This window comes from Lepidochelys kempii, chromosome 15, assembly GCF_965140265.1.
Source record: "Lepidochelys kempii isolate rLepKem1 chromosome 15, rLepKem1.hap2, whole genome shotgun sequence".
NCBI lineage: Eukaryota > Metazoa > Chordata > Testudines > Cheloniidae > Lepidochelys > Lepidochelys kempii.
The window spans coordinates 3,106,922-3,125,292 of NC_133270.1; the positions used below are offsets into that span (position 1 = coordinate 3,106,922).

Below are 18,371 nucleotides of genomic sequence, written 5' to 3' on the forward strand. Positions count from 1 at the left end.
TAGAGGATGGACAGGACAGGGAACTGCCTCCAGAAAGGGAAACCCAGGGCAGAGACAGCTGCCTCCCCACACAGTCCTGAAGCACAGGGTAACTGGCATATGCCTCACATCTGGGGCATGACTCCCTGTATCAGTGTAAGGATACAAACTGGTGGACAGAGTGCCTTAGCACTGGAATTATAGCCACTGCTCAGCCCTTCCCAGGGCTTGGCCACTTGGGCTCACGCTGAGTAGAACGGGATCACTGTCACTCTTTGGAGGGCTGTATTTTGTAACGTTATGCTTCTTAAAAAAAAATAGAATTGCTTGAAAATCAATGGGACGGAGTGTCCCTGCTCCTGGGCGTGTGACCGGGGATGGACGGAGCGTCCCTGCTCCTGGGGGTGTGACGGGGGACGGACGGAGAGTCCCTGCTCCTGGGGGTGTGACAGGGGATGGACGGAGAGTCCCTGCTCCTGGGCGTGTGACAGGGGATGGACGGAGCGTCCCTGCTCCTGGGCACATGACGGGGGATGGACGGAGCGTCCCTGCTCCTGGGCGGACAGGGACAGAACACATCTACTCACGGGGCTGTGGGGAATGGGAGGCGCACCTGCAGCCAACGTGCAGAGGAAATTGCGTGCTCATGCACCAGGGGAGGGGGATGAGGACGGAGTGCAGCTGCACCCGAGTGGGGGGACATGAACCGGGGGGCTGGGGCAGGGGACAGAGTGCAGCTGCACCCAAGAGAGGATGGGGGCCAGGGTGCACATACTTCTGGGGACGTCGTTGGGCACACAGCTGACAACTGCTCAGACCCAGCACAAAGCCATAGTTGTGTGGCAGGTCTCAGTGTTTGGTGGTGTTGGTACATCAGTGCCCAGCAACATCATGTTCTCTGGCTGTGCAGTGGGGGCCTTCCCGGGTGTAGCAGAGCAATGCCCCACGGACTTGGTGTTGCCCCTGCTGGTTGGGCACGACGTTGGGAAGTGACGCGGTAATGCCTGCAGCTCAGGGCTCTGGGCCTGCCCTCCAAGCTCAGCCTGCAAGGCAGATCCAGGGGGCATGAACTGTGGGCCAGGATGGTGACAGTGTGGAGCCGAGTCAGTGCAGCACGACGATCTTTAATGGGACCCATGTTCCGTAACACAGGATGTGTATATGGGGAGGGTGCATAGCTGAGCTGCACGTGCTCTAAAACCACCCCTGGAACCTCTGTAGTGTCAGGGCTGTTTTCCCTTTCTCAGTTTGACTTCCTGGTGGATTTTTTGCTGATGTCTCTGATCCCTGCTTAGAGCCTCTTGATCCCCCAACTTGTGCTTGACTCCACCTGCCTCCAGGGGAGAGAGAATGGTGCATTTTAAAGAAACTCATCACATTACACTCATTATTCATTGCTTGTTTAACACCACACAATATTTTTATGTTACAAAAATAATCACCATTTCCGTTGAATCTCAGTGATATTGAACATACTCCCCTTCTGCAGTGCTGGTTTTGTTGTTGTAAATATTAAATAGATATTTCCTTACATGGTAACATTCATGGAAGTTGTCCTTCCCTCCCCAAAAGGTCAGCTGCCTGAGGCCTGCTGCGCGAGAGCTGAGAGCCCCTCAGCAGTTCTACACCATGTATAACCTCCTCTCTCAGCATGCAACAAGCAGCTGCCAGCACTGTGCTACCTGTGTGGCTCTGACCGAGGCCAGGACACTGAAGGCATGAGTTGGTTATAAGAAACAGCTTAAAAATGTAGATTGGACTCAAGTGTAAAACTATAATTCAGCAGCCAAAAAAGAATTTGAAGAGCAACTAGCATGAGACACAGAAAAAACTGAATCTATTTCCCCATGTTAAGTATCCTCACATGTTCTTGTCAACTGTCTGAAATGAGCCATCTTGATTATCCCGACAAAAGTTTTTTTTCTCCTGCTGATAATAGCTCATCTTAATTAATTAGCCTCTTAGAGTTGGTGTGGCAACGTCCACCTTTTTATGTTCTCTGTATGAATATATACCTTTTTACTCTATGTTCCATTCTATGCATCTAATGAAGTGAGCTGTAGCCCACAAAAGCTTATGCTCAAATAAATTGGTTAGTCTCTAAGGTGCCACAAGGACTCCTTTTCAAGGATGACAAGTCCGTTGCAAAGAAGCTAAATGAATTCTTTGCACTGGTCTTCGCTGCAGAGGATGTGAGGGAGATTCCCACTCCTGAACTATTCTTTTTAAGTGACAAAACTGTCCCGGATTGAGGTGTCAGTAGAGGAGGTTCTGGAACAAACTGATAAATTAAACAGTAATAAGTCACCAGGACCAGGTAGGATTCACCCAAGAGTTCTGAAGGAATTGAAATATGAAATTGCAGAACTACTAACTGTGGTATGTAACCTATCATTTAAACCAGCTTGTGTACCAGAGGGCTAATGTAATGCTGACGTTTTAAAAAAATGGTTCCAGGGTGATCCGGGCAATTACAGGCTGGTAAGTCTAACTTCAGTATCAAGCAGATTGATTAAAACTATGGCGGAGAACACAATTATCGGACACTTTGATGAACACAGTATGTTGGGGAAGAGTCAACACAGCTTCTGTTAAGGGAGATCATGCCTCACCAATGTATTAGAATTCTCTGTGGGTGTCAACAAACGTGGACAAGGGTGATCTAGTGGACATAGTCTCCTTGGACTTTCAGAGAACTTTTGACAAGGTCCCCCACCAAAGGCTCTTAAGCAAAGTAAACTGTCATGGGATAAGAGGGAAGGTCCTCTCATGGATCAGTAACTGGTTAAAAGGTAGGAAGCAAAGGGTAGGAATAAATGGTCAGTTTTCACAGTGGAGAGAGGTAAATAGTGGAAGCCCCCCAAGGATCCATACTGAGACTAATACTGTTCAACATATTCATAAATGATCTGGCAAAAGGGGTAAACCGTGAGGTGGCAAAGTTTGCAGATGATACAAAATTATTCACGTTGGTTAAGTCCAAAACTGACTGCGAAGAGTTACAGATGGATCTCACAGAAGTGGGTGACTGGGCAACAAAATGGCAGATGAAATTCAATGTTGATAAATGCAAAGTAATGGACATTGGAAATGTCCAACTATACATACAAAATGATGGGGTCTAAACTAGCTGTTCCCACTCAAGAAAGAGATCTGGGAGTCATTGTGCATAGTTCTCTGAAAACATCTCTTCAATGTGCAGCAGCAGTAACAAAAAGCCAATGTTAGGAATCATTAGGAAATGGATAGATAAGAAAGAAAATATCATATTGCCACTATGTAAATTCATAGTATGTCCACATCCTGAATAGTGCATGCAGCTTTTGTTGCCCATCTTTAAAAAGATATATTGGAATTGGAAAAGGTACAGAAAAGGGCAACAAAAATAATTAGGGGTATGGAGCAGCTTCCATATGAGGAGAGATTAATAAGACTGGGACTGTTCATTTTAGAAGAGAGATGACTAAGGGAGGATATGATAGAGGTCTATAAAATCATGACTGGTGTGGAGAAAGTGAAGAAGGAAGTGTTATTTTCCCCTTCACAGAACACAAGAACCAGGAGTTCTTAATAGGCATTAGGTTTGAATCAAAATAAGGAGTCCTTCTTTACACAACACTCAAACAACCTGTGGAAGTGGTTGCCAGGGGATGTTGTGAAGGCCAAAAGTATAACTGGGTTCAAAAAAGAATTAGATAAGTTCATGGAGGTTAGGTTCATCACTGGCTATTAGCCAAAATGGTCAGGGATGTAACCCCTGGCTCTGGGTGTCCCTAGACCTCTGACTGCCAGAATCTGGGACTGGATGACAACGGATGGATTACTCGATACGTTGCCCTGTTCTGTTCATTCCCTCTGAAGCATCTGGCACCAGCCACTGTCAGAAGACAGGACACTGGGCTAGATGGACCATTGGTCTGACCCACGATGGCCATTCTTATGTTATTATGTAAATTTTTGAGACTTAACCCTTAGGGAATAGCTCGTCCTTATTAAATTCATTAGGGCTTTATATGGAAATCACTCTGAGCCCTGTCGTATTTAGTGAAGAGTGCTCTCCTTTCTGTAGAACTTTGAAAACATCCTATACTCCCCCGTCTGCAGGATTACATAGCCTGGTTTCAAAGTGCTATAGAAAGGCTGTTATTCTATACTGAGTGTCTAGGACCTTTCCATGTGGGTGAAACTTGAAAACACCCAGAACAGAATAATTTTCCTTATGAAAGACGGGTGTTTCGGTGCTCCTTGAGGGTGCGTCTACACAGCATTTTGGAGCAAGCCGCCCAGCCCAGGTTGATAGACTTGGGCTGGTGGGCTCAGACTCATGCTCTAAAAATAGCTGGATGGTCAGTGCTTGGAGTTGAGGCTGGAGCTCGGGCTTGGAAGCCCAGCTGCCTCCCAAGGCTTCAGAGCCTGAGTGGCAGCCCAAACCGTGAGCTCAAAGCGCTGTCTACACGACTATTTTTAGAGTGCTAGCACGAGCCTGCTAACCCCTGTCTGTGGACCCCTGGGAAGCTCGCTCCAAATGCTGTGTAGACGTACCCTCAGTGGTTCCCTCGGTCCCAGTGTCACACAGATGGAGACACAAATTCCGATCCGAACTGCACGTTTGTGCTAATGACCCACGTGGTTGGACTAATCACAGTCCAGAGTGTTATGATGGGAAGTCCACGGCAGAGGTTCTGGGGTGGGGGGAACTCCCCACGCTTGCTGTTGTGGGACTTGGCCCTGTGTGAATGCCCCTCCTCGGCACAGTAGTGGTTGGCAGTTGCACATCTAGCTCTCCTGGGCCCTGCCTGGCGGTTAGCCTCTTCGGGGGGCGGCTCTGTAACTTAGTGAAGTCACTGGAAGTTTTCCTGCTGACATCTCTGGGCTTTGGATCAGATCATTACAACATTGTTCTTTTTTGGATGCAGGAGACTGGGCACTCCTGGCCTAAACTCACCCCAGTGCTTAGGTGTTCGCTAGGGCCCCCCCGGCCTTGTTACTCCCCGCGTCCTGGCGCTGCTCATTCCCGCAGCGCGGCAGTCTCAGGTGGGAGCTGGGAATGTTAGGACAGAGCACCCAGAAAACGCAGTGCTGCCTGGGGACGCTGGCTGGCTGCTTTTTTCACAGGCAGAGACGTGCTCTGCACTGACCCCTGCTTCCGACACACAGGAAGAGCTTGGCTACAGGAGGAGTGAAAGCAGCTAGGAAGCAGGAGGGGGAATAGGAGCTCCATGTGTAGGGCAGAGAGGGACAAGCTAGGGGCTATTCTGAAAAGCTGTCCCCAAGGGCAGTGTGCAGGCTCTCTCACCCCCAGCCCAACGGCACTCAGCACAAGCCAGGAGCCCTTGACTCACTTCCACTGCACAGCCCGGACTTTAGTACAGTCCGGTGGTAACCATGGAAACCGTTTTTTCTCTCCACCCCCCACTCCCCTCTTTCCAGATGACTCTGGTGATGAGGAACCAACCTCGCAGTCTGACAAGAGTGAGCTGCACAGCACTCTGAAAAGCCTCGCCAGTAAGCTGGAGGATCTAAGCACGTGCAATGACCTTATTGCCAAGCACGGGGCGGCTCTCCAGAGGTCCCTGAGTGAGCTGGAGAACCTGAAGCTGCCTGCCGAGAGCGGGGAGAAGATCAAAGCCGTCAATGAGCGAGCCACCCTCTTCCGGATCACCTCCAATGCTATGATCAATGTAAGTGCTTTGTCGCGCTTGAGTTCTCTTGGAAATCCTGGCAGTAGCAGGGGTGTGGGCAGGGGCGTGGCTTGCCTGTGGCATGTGTAACTCCTCACTGGTCCCTGCATGCAATGAACAGCTGTGTGCCAGGTAAACTCTGTGCACGAGTGTGCGTGTGCTCCACTGTTCTGTTGAGAAGAGGACAAGGAGGCATTCACTCCCCAGGGGCTGCTGCTCCCCTTCCCTTTTTCTTCATTCCCGTCCTCCCCCAGCACATGAAGTGTCTTTCCCCCCTCCCTGCCCTGTTTCCCCTCCATGCTTTTCACACCGGAGGAGGGAATGGCGAAGGCTTTTGTGTCGGATTAGCATTGGGATGGGCGCTCCGGGAGCAGCTTGGAGTTTAGTTAAGGCTCGGCTGCCATTTATTCCGGCTGCACAGCAGTTAACAAGCCAAAGAGGATTCAAACTTGACAAGGCACAGCAGAGAGATGAGAAGACAGGCTGCTTAATGGTCTGTGGTGTAATGTGTTCATGGACCCATTTGGAACAGCTGTGACAGCGGCTAGATAAGCTAAGTTTGCACAAACCACTTATGGGAGAGGCTTCTCCAAATGTCCCAGTGGTCAGCCACCGGCTGGAGTTAGAACTGGTTCCATAGCCGTTCTGTGGGGAGCAGGTAGCTTGCCACCTGGTAGCGCAGCAGGTCGGGGGCTGATGTATCATGGGTTCATTCTGACTGCAGATTGAGATCCTCAGATGGCATAAATCCACACTGACTTCAGAGGAGCTGCAGTAGCATACACCAGCTGGGGATCTAGCCCTTAGCGTTTAAATGCCAGGACAGTGACCTGGATCAGAGGTGCCCAAATGCACAGCTGTGGCTTCTCCTTGTTTGTTTATTGCAGCTCATGTCCTCCTAACCAGCCAATCAGTATTCACACACCTCACCGCACCCTGCGGGATAGTGCAGGACTCTTTTATTTTGTGGTTGTCTTGCATATTGGGGAATTCTGATCGGCTGCCTTTGTGGTGAAACGTTCTCTGATGGTGGTGGGGAGGTGTGTGGTTATTTTTTCCTGCAGGGAGGAAGGAGCAGAAATTCCATAAAGGAAGCAAAACATTAACGGTAAAAAAAGGAATAATTGATAATGAATGAATTCAGCCTGGTGGAGATCCTGATCCTGGTACTGAATAAACGATTCATGGCAATGTGTAGACTGCACCTCTCCTAGGCAGGCAAGGCAATAGAGAATTCCATATGGTTCAGTGTCAAGAATTAAAGTGTTCAACAGCCACCAGAATCAAATGCTAACCCCTCTTCCCTACCGCATTCAACCCGCCTCCCCAGGAAAACGCTGGGAGAAGAAGCTTTTCAGTGTCCTTCCCCTTCTTCCCAGCAGGGGCACTGCACCTGTTCAGCTTTGCTGGGTGCTACCTTCAACAAACTCTTACGTTGTGGTGGTGCTCTTGCACCTTAAGACGTATGTTGACACTGAATGGTCATTTATGGTGTTATCCTGCCCAGCCTAGCAGCAGGGCAGTGTGCTCCAGTTGAGAGGACACAGGCTTGGAATCAGGAGATCTGGATTTTATGTCCTGCTCTGATATTGACTCACTGTATGATCTTGGGCAGATCACATTGCCACTTTGTGCCTCAGTTTCCCCATTGTCAACATGGGGTTAATGACACTGACCCTCCCATGAGATCTGCAGATGAAAAGCACTGTGAGTCAGAGTCTACTACCCTCCCTCACACTGTGTGCCGTAGGGCCCTGAACAGCATCAGGGTGTGAGAATCTGGCCCTGTACAGGTATAAATTATTACCAAAGAAAAGTACAGAACCAAAACATCTCCTAGCAACAGATGAAGTTAAAGTGCCCATGTGACAATGCTGATTCTTTTAGGTCTGTCAGCTGCCTCTGATACCACCGACTGCGAGGTAGTGTGTAGCCATTGGTACCACCCACGGCGAGGTAGAGCGTGGCCATTGATACCACCAACGGCAGGGTAGAGCGTGGCCATTGATACTACTGACTGCGAGGTAGAGCGTGGCCATTGATACCACCAACGGCAAGGTAGTGTGTGGCCATTGATACTACTGACTGCGAGGTAGAGCGTGGCCATTGATACCACCAACGGCAGGGTAGTGTGTGGCCATTAATACTACTGACTGCGAGGTAGTGTGTGGCCATTGATACTACTGACTGCGAGGTAGAGCGTGGCCATTGATACCACCAATGGCAGGGTAGAGTGTGGCCATTGATACCACCGACGGCAGGGTAGAGTGTAGCTATTGATACTACTGACTGCGAGGTAGAGCGTGGCCATTGATACCACCGACGGCGAGGTAGAGTGTGGCCATTGATACTACTGACTGCGAGGTAGTGTGTGGCCATTGATACTACTGACTGCGAGGTAGTGTGTGGCCGTTGATACCACCGACGGCGAGGTAGAGCGTGGCCATTGATACCACCCACGGCGAGGTAGAGCGTGGCCGTTGATACCACTGATGGCGAGGTATTTTTGATGTGCCTGTTATCCCTGACAGGCATAAATGGAGCCACCCTGGTGTGGCTCCACCCCTTTGTCTGGGAGAGGTTCCAGACATAAGTGATGGGCAGTTGTTGTTGCCTGTGGGGTTCTGCAAGGTGTGGGGCTGTCAGCCCCCCTATCAGAGTGCACCTGAAGCCAGGCGGAGGTTTGAGGTGTAGCGGTTGGCTGTGCTGGTTTTAGTATGCTGAGGACACACAGTCCTCTCACGCTGCTCTGCTGTGCAGTGGCTGTCCCAGGGGATGCGTTAGGAGGTAGCTGGCTGAGCCTCTGTCCAGTAATAACCGACCTGATGTTCGCAGATTGGAAGATGCAATGAACACTTGGCAGAGATTTATTAGCAGCCTCGACTGAGGGAATACCCCTCCCAGTTGTTTCCCCCATTCACAGCTTAGGGCTGTCATTAGATCCAGGGCAGCTCCAAGGTGCTCCAGCAGCGTCTGTGGCTGAGTGCTTTCCCCTGTGTATCCTGTGAAGAGATTAACTTGCTGCCACCTGCTCTACGTGGGGCTACAGCTTGGACCATCTGGGAGCTGAAGCTCAGCAGAATGTGGCAGCTGCCTTTGCTGAGCAGACGTTGATACCCTCAGCACGTCATACGAGCACTCCGGAATCAGCATTGGCTGCCCGTTGGCTTCCAGGTGGAGTTTAAGGGGTTAATTTTGGCTTGCAAAATCCTAAATAATTTGAGCCCTGATTAGCTGAGAGATTCCTTTCCCCTCTTTACTGCTCCCCTTGTTGTCTGTGGAGGTGCTGGTTTATATGGGAGGGGTTCTGAACTCTGAAACTTGCTCCCCGCTTTGGTCCATTGTTTATTGGTAAAGCATGTTGCAGACCCCTCTTACTCGAGCGTGTGGGTCGGGAGGAGGGTGTTCTTGTGGGAGGTCTGGGTTTTGTGCTTTTAGGCAGAGGTATGGCCAGCATGGGCTACATCGCATTGTACATCATGTATGTATGGGTTTTATCTGGCTGGATCTGGTCTGATCGTGTGAATGTCCCTAGAGCCAGGGAGAGGAATGTCCAAGAAGCAGAAATAAAATAGATACGTAGATAGGAAAATAGTACTACCACCCTCTTTCTGTAAGCTTGCTGTACGCGCCTAAGAGAGGTTGGGTGACCTGAGCGTGTTCCAGACAGGCTGGGCCCCATGCAGCTCTGCCTTCCTCTCGGGTAACCTGGGCGCGACTCCTCTCTCTTCGCTGGCATTTCTTTGGGTTTAGGCTGGGGTAAAGGAGAGCAGAATTTGGCTCTTTGTTGCCCAGTTAGTGCTGTGTAGGATGGGAGAGGAAGGCTCGACAGCAGAAAGACGGCAGCAGCACATGCCAGCTAATTATTTTTTCGGAGAAGTTGAAATGGTGAACTCAGAGTCTGGAAGTTTTGTGGCCTTGGTGGCTTCCCACCATCTCCACCCAGAATTCCCTTCCTCTTGCTCATGAAGGGGGTTGAATGCCCCAGAAGGGAAGTCCCTTGCCAGGGGCAGGCAGCAGCCAAAGGGATTTTGTCTAGAATATGATACAGCGATGGAGATAGCTATCTGCCTTAAGTACTTACCTGACCCCCACTGCCATGGTGTTGGCACTCACAGTCTGTAATGTAGCTATCCTCACAACCCCCTGTGCGGTACCCAAGGATTACTATCCTCATGGGGTTTTTTTGAGAGACAAAAAGACTAAGTGACTTGCCCAAGACCACAGACAAAATCTGTGGCAGAGAAAGGACTTGGGCCCAGGTCTCCCAAGTCCTAGCCTATTGACCTAACTGGTGGGTCGTCCTTCCACTCCTCTCCACTAATAATTGTTAAATATTACATAGCTGTGTTGGTGAGAGAGTGCAACTGCCTTTGAGCCCAGCTGAGCCTAAACAAGGCACAGGCTGATGTCAGTGAGTGGGGCTATGAAAAGCAATAAGCAGGAGGCACAGAAAGGCAAGGAGCAATCTGCTCTGGAGGAGGAGTGGGAGGTGCGTAAAAATAAGGAGAAATCACTTAAAAGGCTAATTAGAGGAGCTGCGATGAAAAGGGGCTATAGACACTATTCCAAAGAGCAAAGAAGGAGCCCTTCAAATAATTTTGCAAGCAGACAGGTAAGAGAGACTCGCACGTCAGAGGAAACCAGTTTGGGAGTCAGGAAGAGTTTGAAAAGCTGTAGGTGGAGCTGGAAATCAGTCCTTAATGGGGATGGATTGTGCTACTGTGAAGTTCAGGGGCAGCTAAGCTAGCCGTCTGGCTAATGTCTGCGGTTCTTTTTTTGCCAGGCAACAGTCTGAGCAAATGTTTGAGTGCAAATATATGGGCTGAATTCAGCTTGCCCCAGTTGCTCAGGTACCACATTGAATGCAATTGAATGCTCAAATAAATTGGTTAGTCTCTAAGGTGCCACAAGTACTCCTTTTCTTTTATTGAATGCAATGGAACCACTCAGGAGGGAGGAGAACAGGCTTGAGCCCTATGTCTGTCCAGTCAGTAAGGAGTTAATTCCTTTAATTCTTTAAGGGTTCTTTAAGCCACCCATCTCCAGGAGCAGCAGGAGCCAGGTGCTTGCAGACTGGGGTGATTTTCAATACGCCAGTAGCAAGGTTTGAGAATGGCCAAGGAGCAGACTCTTCAGGTGAAGGGACTCCAGACAGGTTTGCCCAGTAATAGTCCATCTTAAAATGCCACTAAAATGTGTTCTTCTGTCCTCGTGTGTTCTCCCCGCCTCAACCGAGCACAGGAGAGGGAAGAGCCACGGAACTCAGCAGCAGAACTGAGCTATGGATGGGCAGGGTGTTGTGATGCCGACCCATCTCTAAAGGGAGACTCACATCCCCTGGAACAGGCGCTGAGCCCAACAGCTTTTCCCAAACTGGACTGGCCGACACAGCAACTTGGCCCTGGTTTCCTTGCTGAGCTCCACTCTCCCTGGCACTGTGCAGGAGAGAACAAGCTCACACGGGAAGCTCCTCTGGCTCCTCTTACACCTTCCCTCCTACTGGCCTTGGAGCTCCTGCATTCCTTCTCATCCTCATGCCATTATCTGGAAAAGGGTGTTCACATCTAGCCCCTTGGTTCCTGCTTCCAAGCTCACTCGAGTAACAAAACAGGGAGATGGAAGAAATAAAGGAGCCCAGGATCCTGGTAAGAGTGGCTCCAGTCACTGTTCCCGGGATGCATCTCTGGGCATGCTCACATCAACATGAGCACGTCCACCCAAATGCTCCCAGTGAAGACAGCTTCTTCTTGTGCCCTCCCCCACCCAGCCTATACCAGCAAGCCCATGCCCTCCTCACCCAGAGCCTCTGAACCCCCAGGGGATACTAGGTATGAAATAAAACCCACTCCTGTTGGTGGGAGCTAAAGGACCAGCTGCCGGTATGCTCATGGGAGACCGGCTACTAGCCAGCTTAGCTGTGGGAGGGTTGCACAGAAAAAGCAGACTCTCCAATGCCAGAGGAATCAGCCAAACAGCAGCTAGGGTCAGAAGCATTAACTAAAGCTCCCTAGGGCCCAGGGGCTCTATGAGGAAGGGCCAAGTCAGGGGAGAGGGAGAGTATTTGGTCTCGGCCCAGTAACCATTCCTCTTCCAGAGTTACTGAGAGCCAGTTCATTGTGTGGCAACCTCTGCCTTCCTCCTCCTCTGCGTGCCCTCAATTCCCATTGGCTGCACTGGGTGTGGAGGGAGCTCAGCTTTTTCCAGGAGACTGCATCAGCAGAGGGAGTGGAGGTAAATCGAAAGTACAATATTGGTATTGTATCAGGCACTGGTCAGGTTTCACCCCTGTGCATAAGGAGCATGGGCCTGCCCAGGAGAGGGCCAGCAGTGGGGAAGCCAATTCCTGATGTTAGGAGCTCTTGTTAAGAAGGAGGCTGAGCTGATTGCTCCTGGAGAGGAGAAGCCCTGGAGCTCAGCTTCTGCTGTTTCCTTTTGTTCTTCCTGTTGGGAGCTTTTCTTGTTTCACACAGGTGAAGCTCACAATGAAATGAGCTGTCCCCATGAGTAAATAGAGTCCAGGGGGAGAGATCCCACTGAACTCAGGGGAGCTCTTCCATGTTTGCACTGGGGGAGACCAAAACTGTTCTGCTAGAGGGAGGGAACCAAACGAATGTCCGGTCTGAACGGGGAGGAGGGATAGGCAGGGAATTAGAGCCCAGCTTTAGGAGCTGGCGTATCCACCAGTGGCGTTTGCTATTGGAGAAAACACAATGCCACTGAGGTGTGTCACCCTGGCCACAAGAGTCACAGTTTCCATAGAAATCAGGGACATGTGGTCAGCGTGGCCCAGTGTGAGATTTTGTGGGACGTGTCATACAGGACAACACAGGGCCCAAGAGCACAACATGGGTCACTGCCGTGGGCTTCCAAACTCTGCACAAACAGACAGTTATCAGACAATGAGGGGATTGACATGAGGATGGGGGAAAACCATCCATAAGCAGCAGTCTTCAGGTGAGAGGAACTCTTTGGATGCCAGCAGGAGAGTGAGTTTGTGTGTGTGTGTGTGTGTCCCCGGGAAAAAAGGGGGGGGGGGTGAGAAAGCCTGGATTTGTGCTGGACATGGCCCACCTTGATTACCATGCACATTGTAGGGAGAGTGGTCACTTTGGATGAGCTATTACCAGCAGGAGAGTGAGTTTGTGTGTGTGGTTTTTGGAGGGGGGTGAGGGAGTGAGAGAACCTGGATTTGTGCAGGAAATGGCCCACCTTGATTATCATGCACATTGTGTAGAGAGTTGTCACTTTGGATGGGCTATCACCAGCAGGAGAGTGAGTTTGTGTGGGGGGGGGTGGAGGGTGAGAAAACCTGGATTTGTGCTGGAAATGGCCCAACTTGATGATCACTTTAGATAAGCTATTACCAGCAGGACAGTGGGGTGGGAGGAGAGGTATTGTTTCATGATCTCTGTGTGTATATAAAGTCTGCTGCAGTTTCCACGGTATGCATCCGATGAAGTGAGCTGTAGCTCACGAAAGCTCATGCTCAAATAAATTGGTTAGTCTCTAAGGTGCCACAAGTACTCCTTTTCTTTTTGGATGATATAATTAGCTCTTATAGCAGAATGCTCAGAGATGCTGTGTGGTGAAACAATTGTGGCTTATCTTGTGCCCAAAGGATCCCAGTGCACTTAACAGACTTTGAAAACTGATTTAAAAACTATAAATAAAGGAATCACATCACCTGTTGAAATGCAGCCACTTCTGGGGTAGTATGCAGCAGCCTTTAACAGCACACAGCAACACTATACAGCAGTTTAGGACTGAAGTGAAGAAGAATCCTGTAACCAATTGAAATCATAGGGGGGAATTTTAAATATGTTCGATACAATTAGTCCAATAGAAGCTTGATCATTATCAACCTGTCTCCTGAAATAACTTCTTCTCTGTCAGAAGGAGTGTCTTTTTTGCCAGAACTCCATGCTATTCAGTGGCATTCACCCTTGCAGGGACGGTGAATGATAAGAGGACAGGTAACCCCAACTCACAGCAGCCAAATGGAGTGGGAGCAGAGTGTTGGAATCAGCTATGAAAAGGTCTAGCTAGTGTCATGTGTGTCTATGAGTGGGGCGGCTGACTCTGAAAACCAGCTAATGGATAGGCATGTGCGATTCACTTGTTAGAACCATAATCCGCTCTGAGAGCGTTCAAATGTGCAGACTAACTGCCTCGCAGTGGCTACTGTGGAGGAGAAACATTGCCATGGGATTCATGTCAGTAAATCAGATCCTGTATAGCTGGAGTAACATAATCTGAGGAAAGGAAGGTCTATTCTAGTTTGATGGCCATTACCAGCGCCTTTATGTTGTCACGATCATTGAATTACCGCCACCATGTATCTCTGTCAGACGCCCCGGGGCCATGCCTGCTCTCAGCCGTGCTGCTTGAACTAAGGTCTGGCTGGATAGGCATCTGCTGTCTCCTGGCCCATGGGGAAACTCCCTGTCCCAAGTGTGGGAGTTACCTCTAGTTTCCATGCACCTACGTGTGATGTTGTCAGGGTGCGGTGACGTAACATCGTCACACACATGCCATCAGCCAGTGACACAAATGACACAACTCTGCTGTGTGATGGATTTGTCCCCAAGGAAAGGACCTGCTGAAATGCAGCCACTTTTGGGGTGGGACACAGCAGCCATTTAATAGCACACAGCAACATGACACAACAGTTTAGTACCGAAGTGAAGAATCCTGCAATGCCAGACTTCATTCAGCCAGTGGGGTCATTGTTGAGCCCCTTCAGGGCTCCTGGATCCTATTAGTCCTGGGAGCGAGAGGGTTTGGCCAAGTCTCCCAAATGGCATGCTGAGCCTGGGTGTCAGGCTGTGAGCAAAGCTAGCACCCGTTGCCCTTTATGGCCAGAATTTCAAACTTGGGTGCCGACAGTTAGGCATCTAGCTAAGCAGCCTGATTTCCAGCGGAGCTGACCCCTACAGGTGCTCAGTCAAGCTGGCAACCAGGACAGTTTTAGTGAGGTACTACCCACTCCTGACCTGCCAGGGCTTTTCTTTTTTAATTGTAAACAAATGCTTTCCAGTGTGCTCACAGCAGTCATTAATTTCCACTCACTCACGGCACTGGCCCCGTGGGTTTTGCTGCAGTTCATAGAAGCATAGAATATCAGGGTTGGAAGGGACCTCAGGAGGTCATCTAGTCCAACCCCCTGCTCAAAGCAGGACCAATCCCCAACTAAATCATCCCAGCCAGGGCTTTGTCAAGCCTGACCTTAAAAACCTCTAAGGAAGGAGATTCTACCACCTCGCTAGGTAACACATTCCAATGTTTTACCACCCTCCTAGTGAAAATTTTTTTCCTAATATCCAACCTAAACCTCCCCCATTGCAACTTGAGACCATTACTCCTTGTTCTGTCATCAGCTACCACTGAGAACAGTCTAGATCCATCCTCGTTGGAACCCCCCTTTCAGGTAGTTGAAAGCAGCTATCATATCCCCCCTCATTCTTCTCTTCTGCAGACTAAACAATCCCAGTTCCCTCAGCCTCTCCTCATAAGTCATGTGTTCCAGTCTCCTAATCATTTTTGTTGCCCTCCGCTGGATGTTTTCCAATTTTTCCACATCCTTCTTGTAGTGAGGGGCCCAAAACTGGACACAGTACTCCAGATGAGGCCTCACCAATGTCGAATAGAGGGGAACGATCACGTCCCTCGGTCTGCTGGCAATGCCCCTACTTATACATCCCAAAATGCTATTGGCCTTCTTGGCACAAGGGCACACTGTTGACTCATATCCAGCTTCTTGTCCACTGTCACCCCTAGGTCCTTTTCTGCAGAACTGCTGCCGAGCCATTCGGTCTCTAGTCTGTAGCGGTGCATGGGATTCTTCCGTCCTAAGTGCAGGACTCTGCACTTGTCCTTGTTGAAGCTCATCAGATTTCTTTTGGCCCAATCCCCTAATTTGTCTAGGGCCCTCTGTATCCTCTCCCTACCCTCCAGCGTATCTACCTCTCCTCCCACTTTAGTGTCATCTGCAAACTTGCTGAGGGTGCAATCTACACCATCCTCCAGATCATTTATGAAGATATTGAACAAAACCGGCCCCAGGACCGACCCTTGGGGCACTCCACTTGACACCGGCTGCCAACTAGACATGGAGCCATTGATCACTACCCACTGAGCCCGACAATCTAGCCAGCTTTCTATCCACCTTATAGTGCATTCATCCAGCCCATACTTCTTTAACTTGCAGGCAAGAATACTGTGGGAGTTAGTGCTTGTTGGCTCTTGGGGAGTGTTTATTACAGTGCCAGCATTCATGCCCCTGACTGGAGCCCGTGTGGTGGGAGGCCCAGCTCGCCTTTCTGGGATCGACTGGAACGTGGGAGCATTTAGTGCAGCGTTCCAGCCAACGGAGGGACTGTGAGAGGCCAGGGATGTGTGGCTGTCCTAGCCATGCAGTGTAATGCAGCCTCCCTTCCCCAAGGCTCCGCTCAGCAGGAAGCAGGAGTATTCACTGTGAAGTCTTCACTAATAGCCTCCTGGCGACACCCAGTTGGCTGTGGGTTACATGCAGTCTGTGCTCTGCTCTCTGCTTGCGCCCTGCAATCCGCACGCCAGTTGTCTTCTCTTGCCTTTGTCCCATATGAGGGAGCTCACGGCATGCGCTGCTGATGCCCGGGGGTGGAGACATATCTCTGGTGGGGTGCTGACACAGGACATTTCGGACTCCCTTGGTTTGTCCTGGTTATGCTTGGGCCTATCAGTACTTCCTGTTGCCGTCATGGGAAGGGATTTCTGGCAGCACCCCCAGCGTAAACGCGACTCCTATGCAAACTCGCTGCTTTAGCCTGTGGTGGCTTTCCAGACGGGAGCTAGTCACATGAGAATGGCCAGCAAGTGGGCACAAAGCCAAGTGAAAAGACCAGCCCACCATCTGTACAACTATGGAGCTTGGCTGCTGACTTCAGCTGGGAACTGTCCATCCTGGGTTAAGCACTTAATGCTGTGCCTAGTCTGGGCCTTGGCTGAGGTTGTTTCAAAGTAGATGGGGCACAATCCTGTATCTGGCTGAGCTGTGTTTGTCACAGAGGGGACCGAAAGATGGATCTAGGCACTTCCCCACTCCCTGGGCACTGGGACTGGCCAGGGGCTTCTCCAAATTATGGCTGCTGGAGTGGCCTCGTTGGGGGTGCAATGCTGGCCTGGAATGGCCACACCCTTGCCGCTCCCTATACTAGGGCACAGGAGTCAGCTGTGGTGGTGGTGGGGGTGGTTCCCTTTTGTAAGGGAAATCCTCATCAGCCCCCTTAGCTCTTCAGCTGCTTTCCAGGGTGGAGTGGGGCTCATCGCTGGAGGAGGGCCCAGGATCTAGCTCTCAGAGACAGTGAGTGCCTGCGCGGAGACCTGCGGTGACGAGAGCCAGCAGGGCTGCACAGATTGTTTGGGTTTTCCCAATTTATACTGAATCAGATGGGATTGAGAACATCCTTCCTCTGGCCCCTTTGAGTTCAGCCTCTTCCGAGACCTCCCCAGCCATTGCAGCAGCTGTGATGGGGTGATAGGGTAGGAGGGGAATGGACCATTTCCCAAGAGGGAGATGGTGGCATCTCCCCGTCCCCCTTGCTGGGAGCTGCAGGTGTGGGGCCCCTCTGTGTATGTGCAGAGGGAAACTGAAATGAGGAAATGTTGTGTAAATTCATTGTTACTTTACTAAGAAGCTGACCCTCCTGTGAGCGGGATTAATTTGTAATCCTAAACCCATGTCAATAGTGGACCAGAGTCTGATCTAGGTCAATCTGGAGTAACTGCACTGAAACTAACAGTTCCTCTGGGTTTACACTGGTGTAGCTGAGATCACATTCTGACCCAGGGAATAATTTTTAATGACTTGTTTTAGTGACACAAACCACTGTAAGTGTCTGTATGTCTGATTTAAATGCCACTTCCAGCTAATAAGCCAGCAGAGTATGATCAAATAGTCTCCAGCACTTCGCAGTGCTTTTTAAATGGTCTGTAGCTGTAATTGCCAGGGCTTCCTGAGCCTTCATTAGGAATTCTTAGGCCTAGTCTACATCTAAAATTTAGATCAACCTGACTCCATCGCTCAGGGCCATGAAAAATGTTACTCCTGTGAAATGTAATTAGGTCCACAGTATAGACCTGGTGGGCAAACTTTTTGGCCTGAGGGCCACATCAGGGTTCCAAAACTGTATGGAGGGCTGGGTAGGGAAGGCTGTGCCTCCCCAAACAGCCTGGCCCCCACCCCCTATCCGCCCCCTCCCACTTCCCGCCCCCTGACTGCGCCCCTAAGAACTCCGGATCCATCCAAACCCCCTTGCTCCTTGTCCCCTGACCTCTCCCTCCCGGGACCCTCCACCCCTATCCAACCCCCCCGTCCCCTGACTGCCCTGACCCCTATCCACACCCTAACCCCCTGACAGGCCCTCCAGGACTCCCACACCTATCCAACCCCCCCACACTCCTTGTCCCCTGACTGCCCCCCCCCCCCAAACCATCCAACCACCTCCTGCTCCTTGTCCCCTGACTGCCCCCCGGGGCCCCCTGCCCCTTATGCAACCCCCCCTGCCCCCTTACCATGCTGCTCAGAGCACCAAGACTGGCAGCTGCGCTGCCCGGCCGGAGCCAGCCATGCCGCCGCACAGTGTAGAGCACTGGGGCAGGCCAACGGCTCTGGAGACACAGGTAGGTCGACGGGAGAATTCTTCCATGGGCTTAGCAACCAGCTCTCAG

The 18,371-nt window shown here is 50.6% G+C and overlaps 1 protein-coding gene across 1 annotated transcript in view; it reads left to right on the forward strand.

Moving 5' to 3' along the window:
- OSBP2 (oxysterol binding protein 2) overlaps positions 1-18,371 on the forward strand; it is a 372,195-nt gene that overhangs the window by 220,895 nt on the left and 132,929 nt on the right. Inside the window, exon 3 of the mRNA XM_073313236.1 lies at positions 5,410-5,660. Coding sequence (XP_073169337.1) covers positions 5,410-5,660 — 251 coding nt within the window. The remainder of the gene's footprint in view (positions 1-5,409; positions 5,661-18,371) is intronic.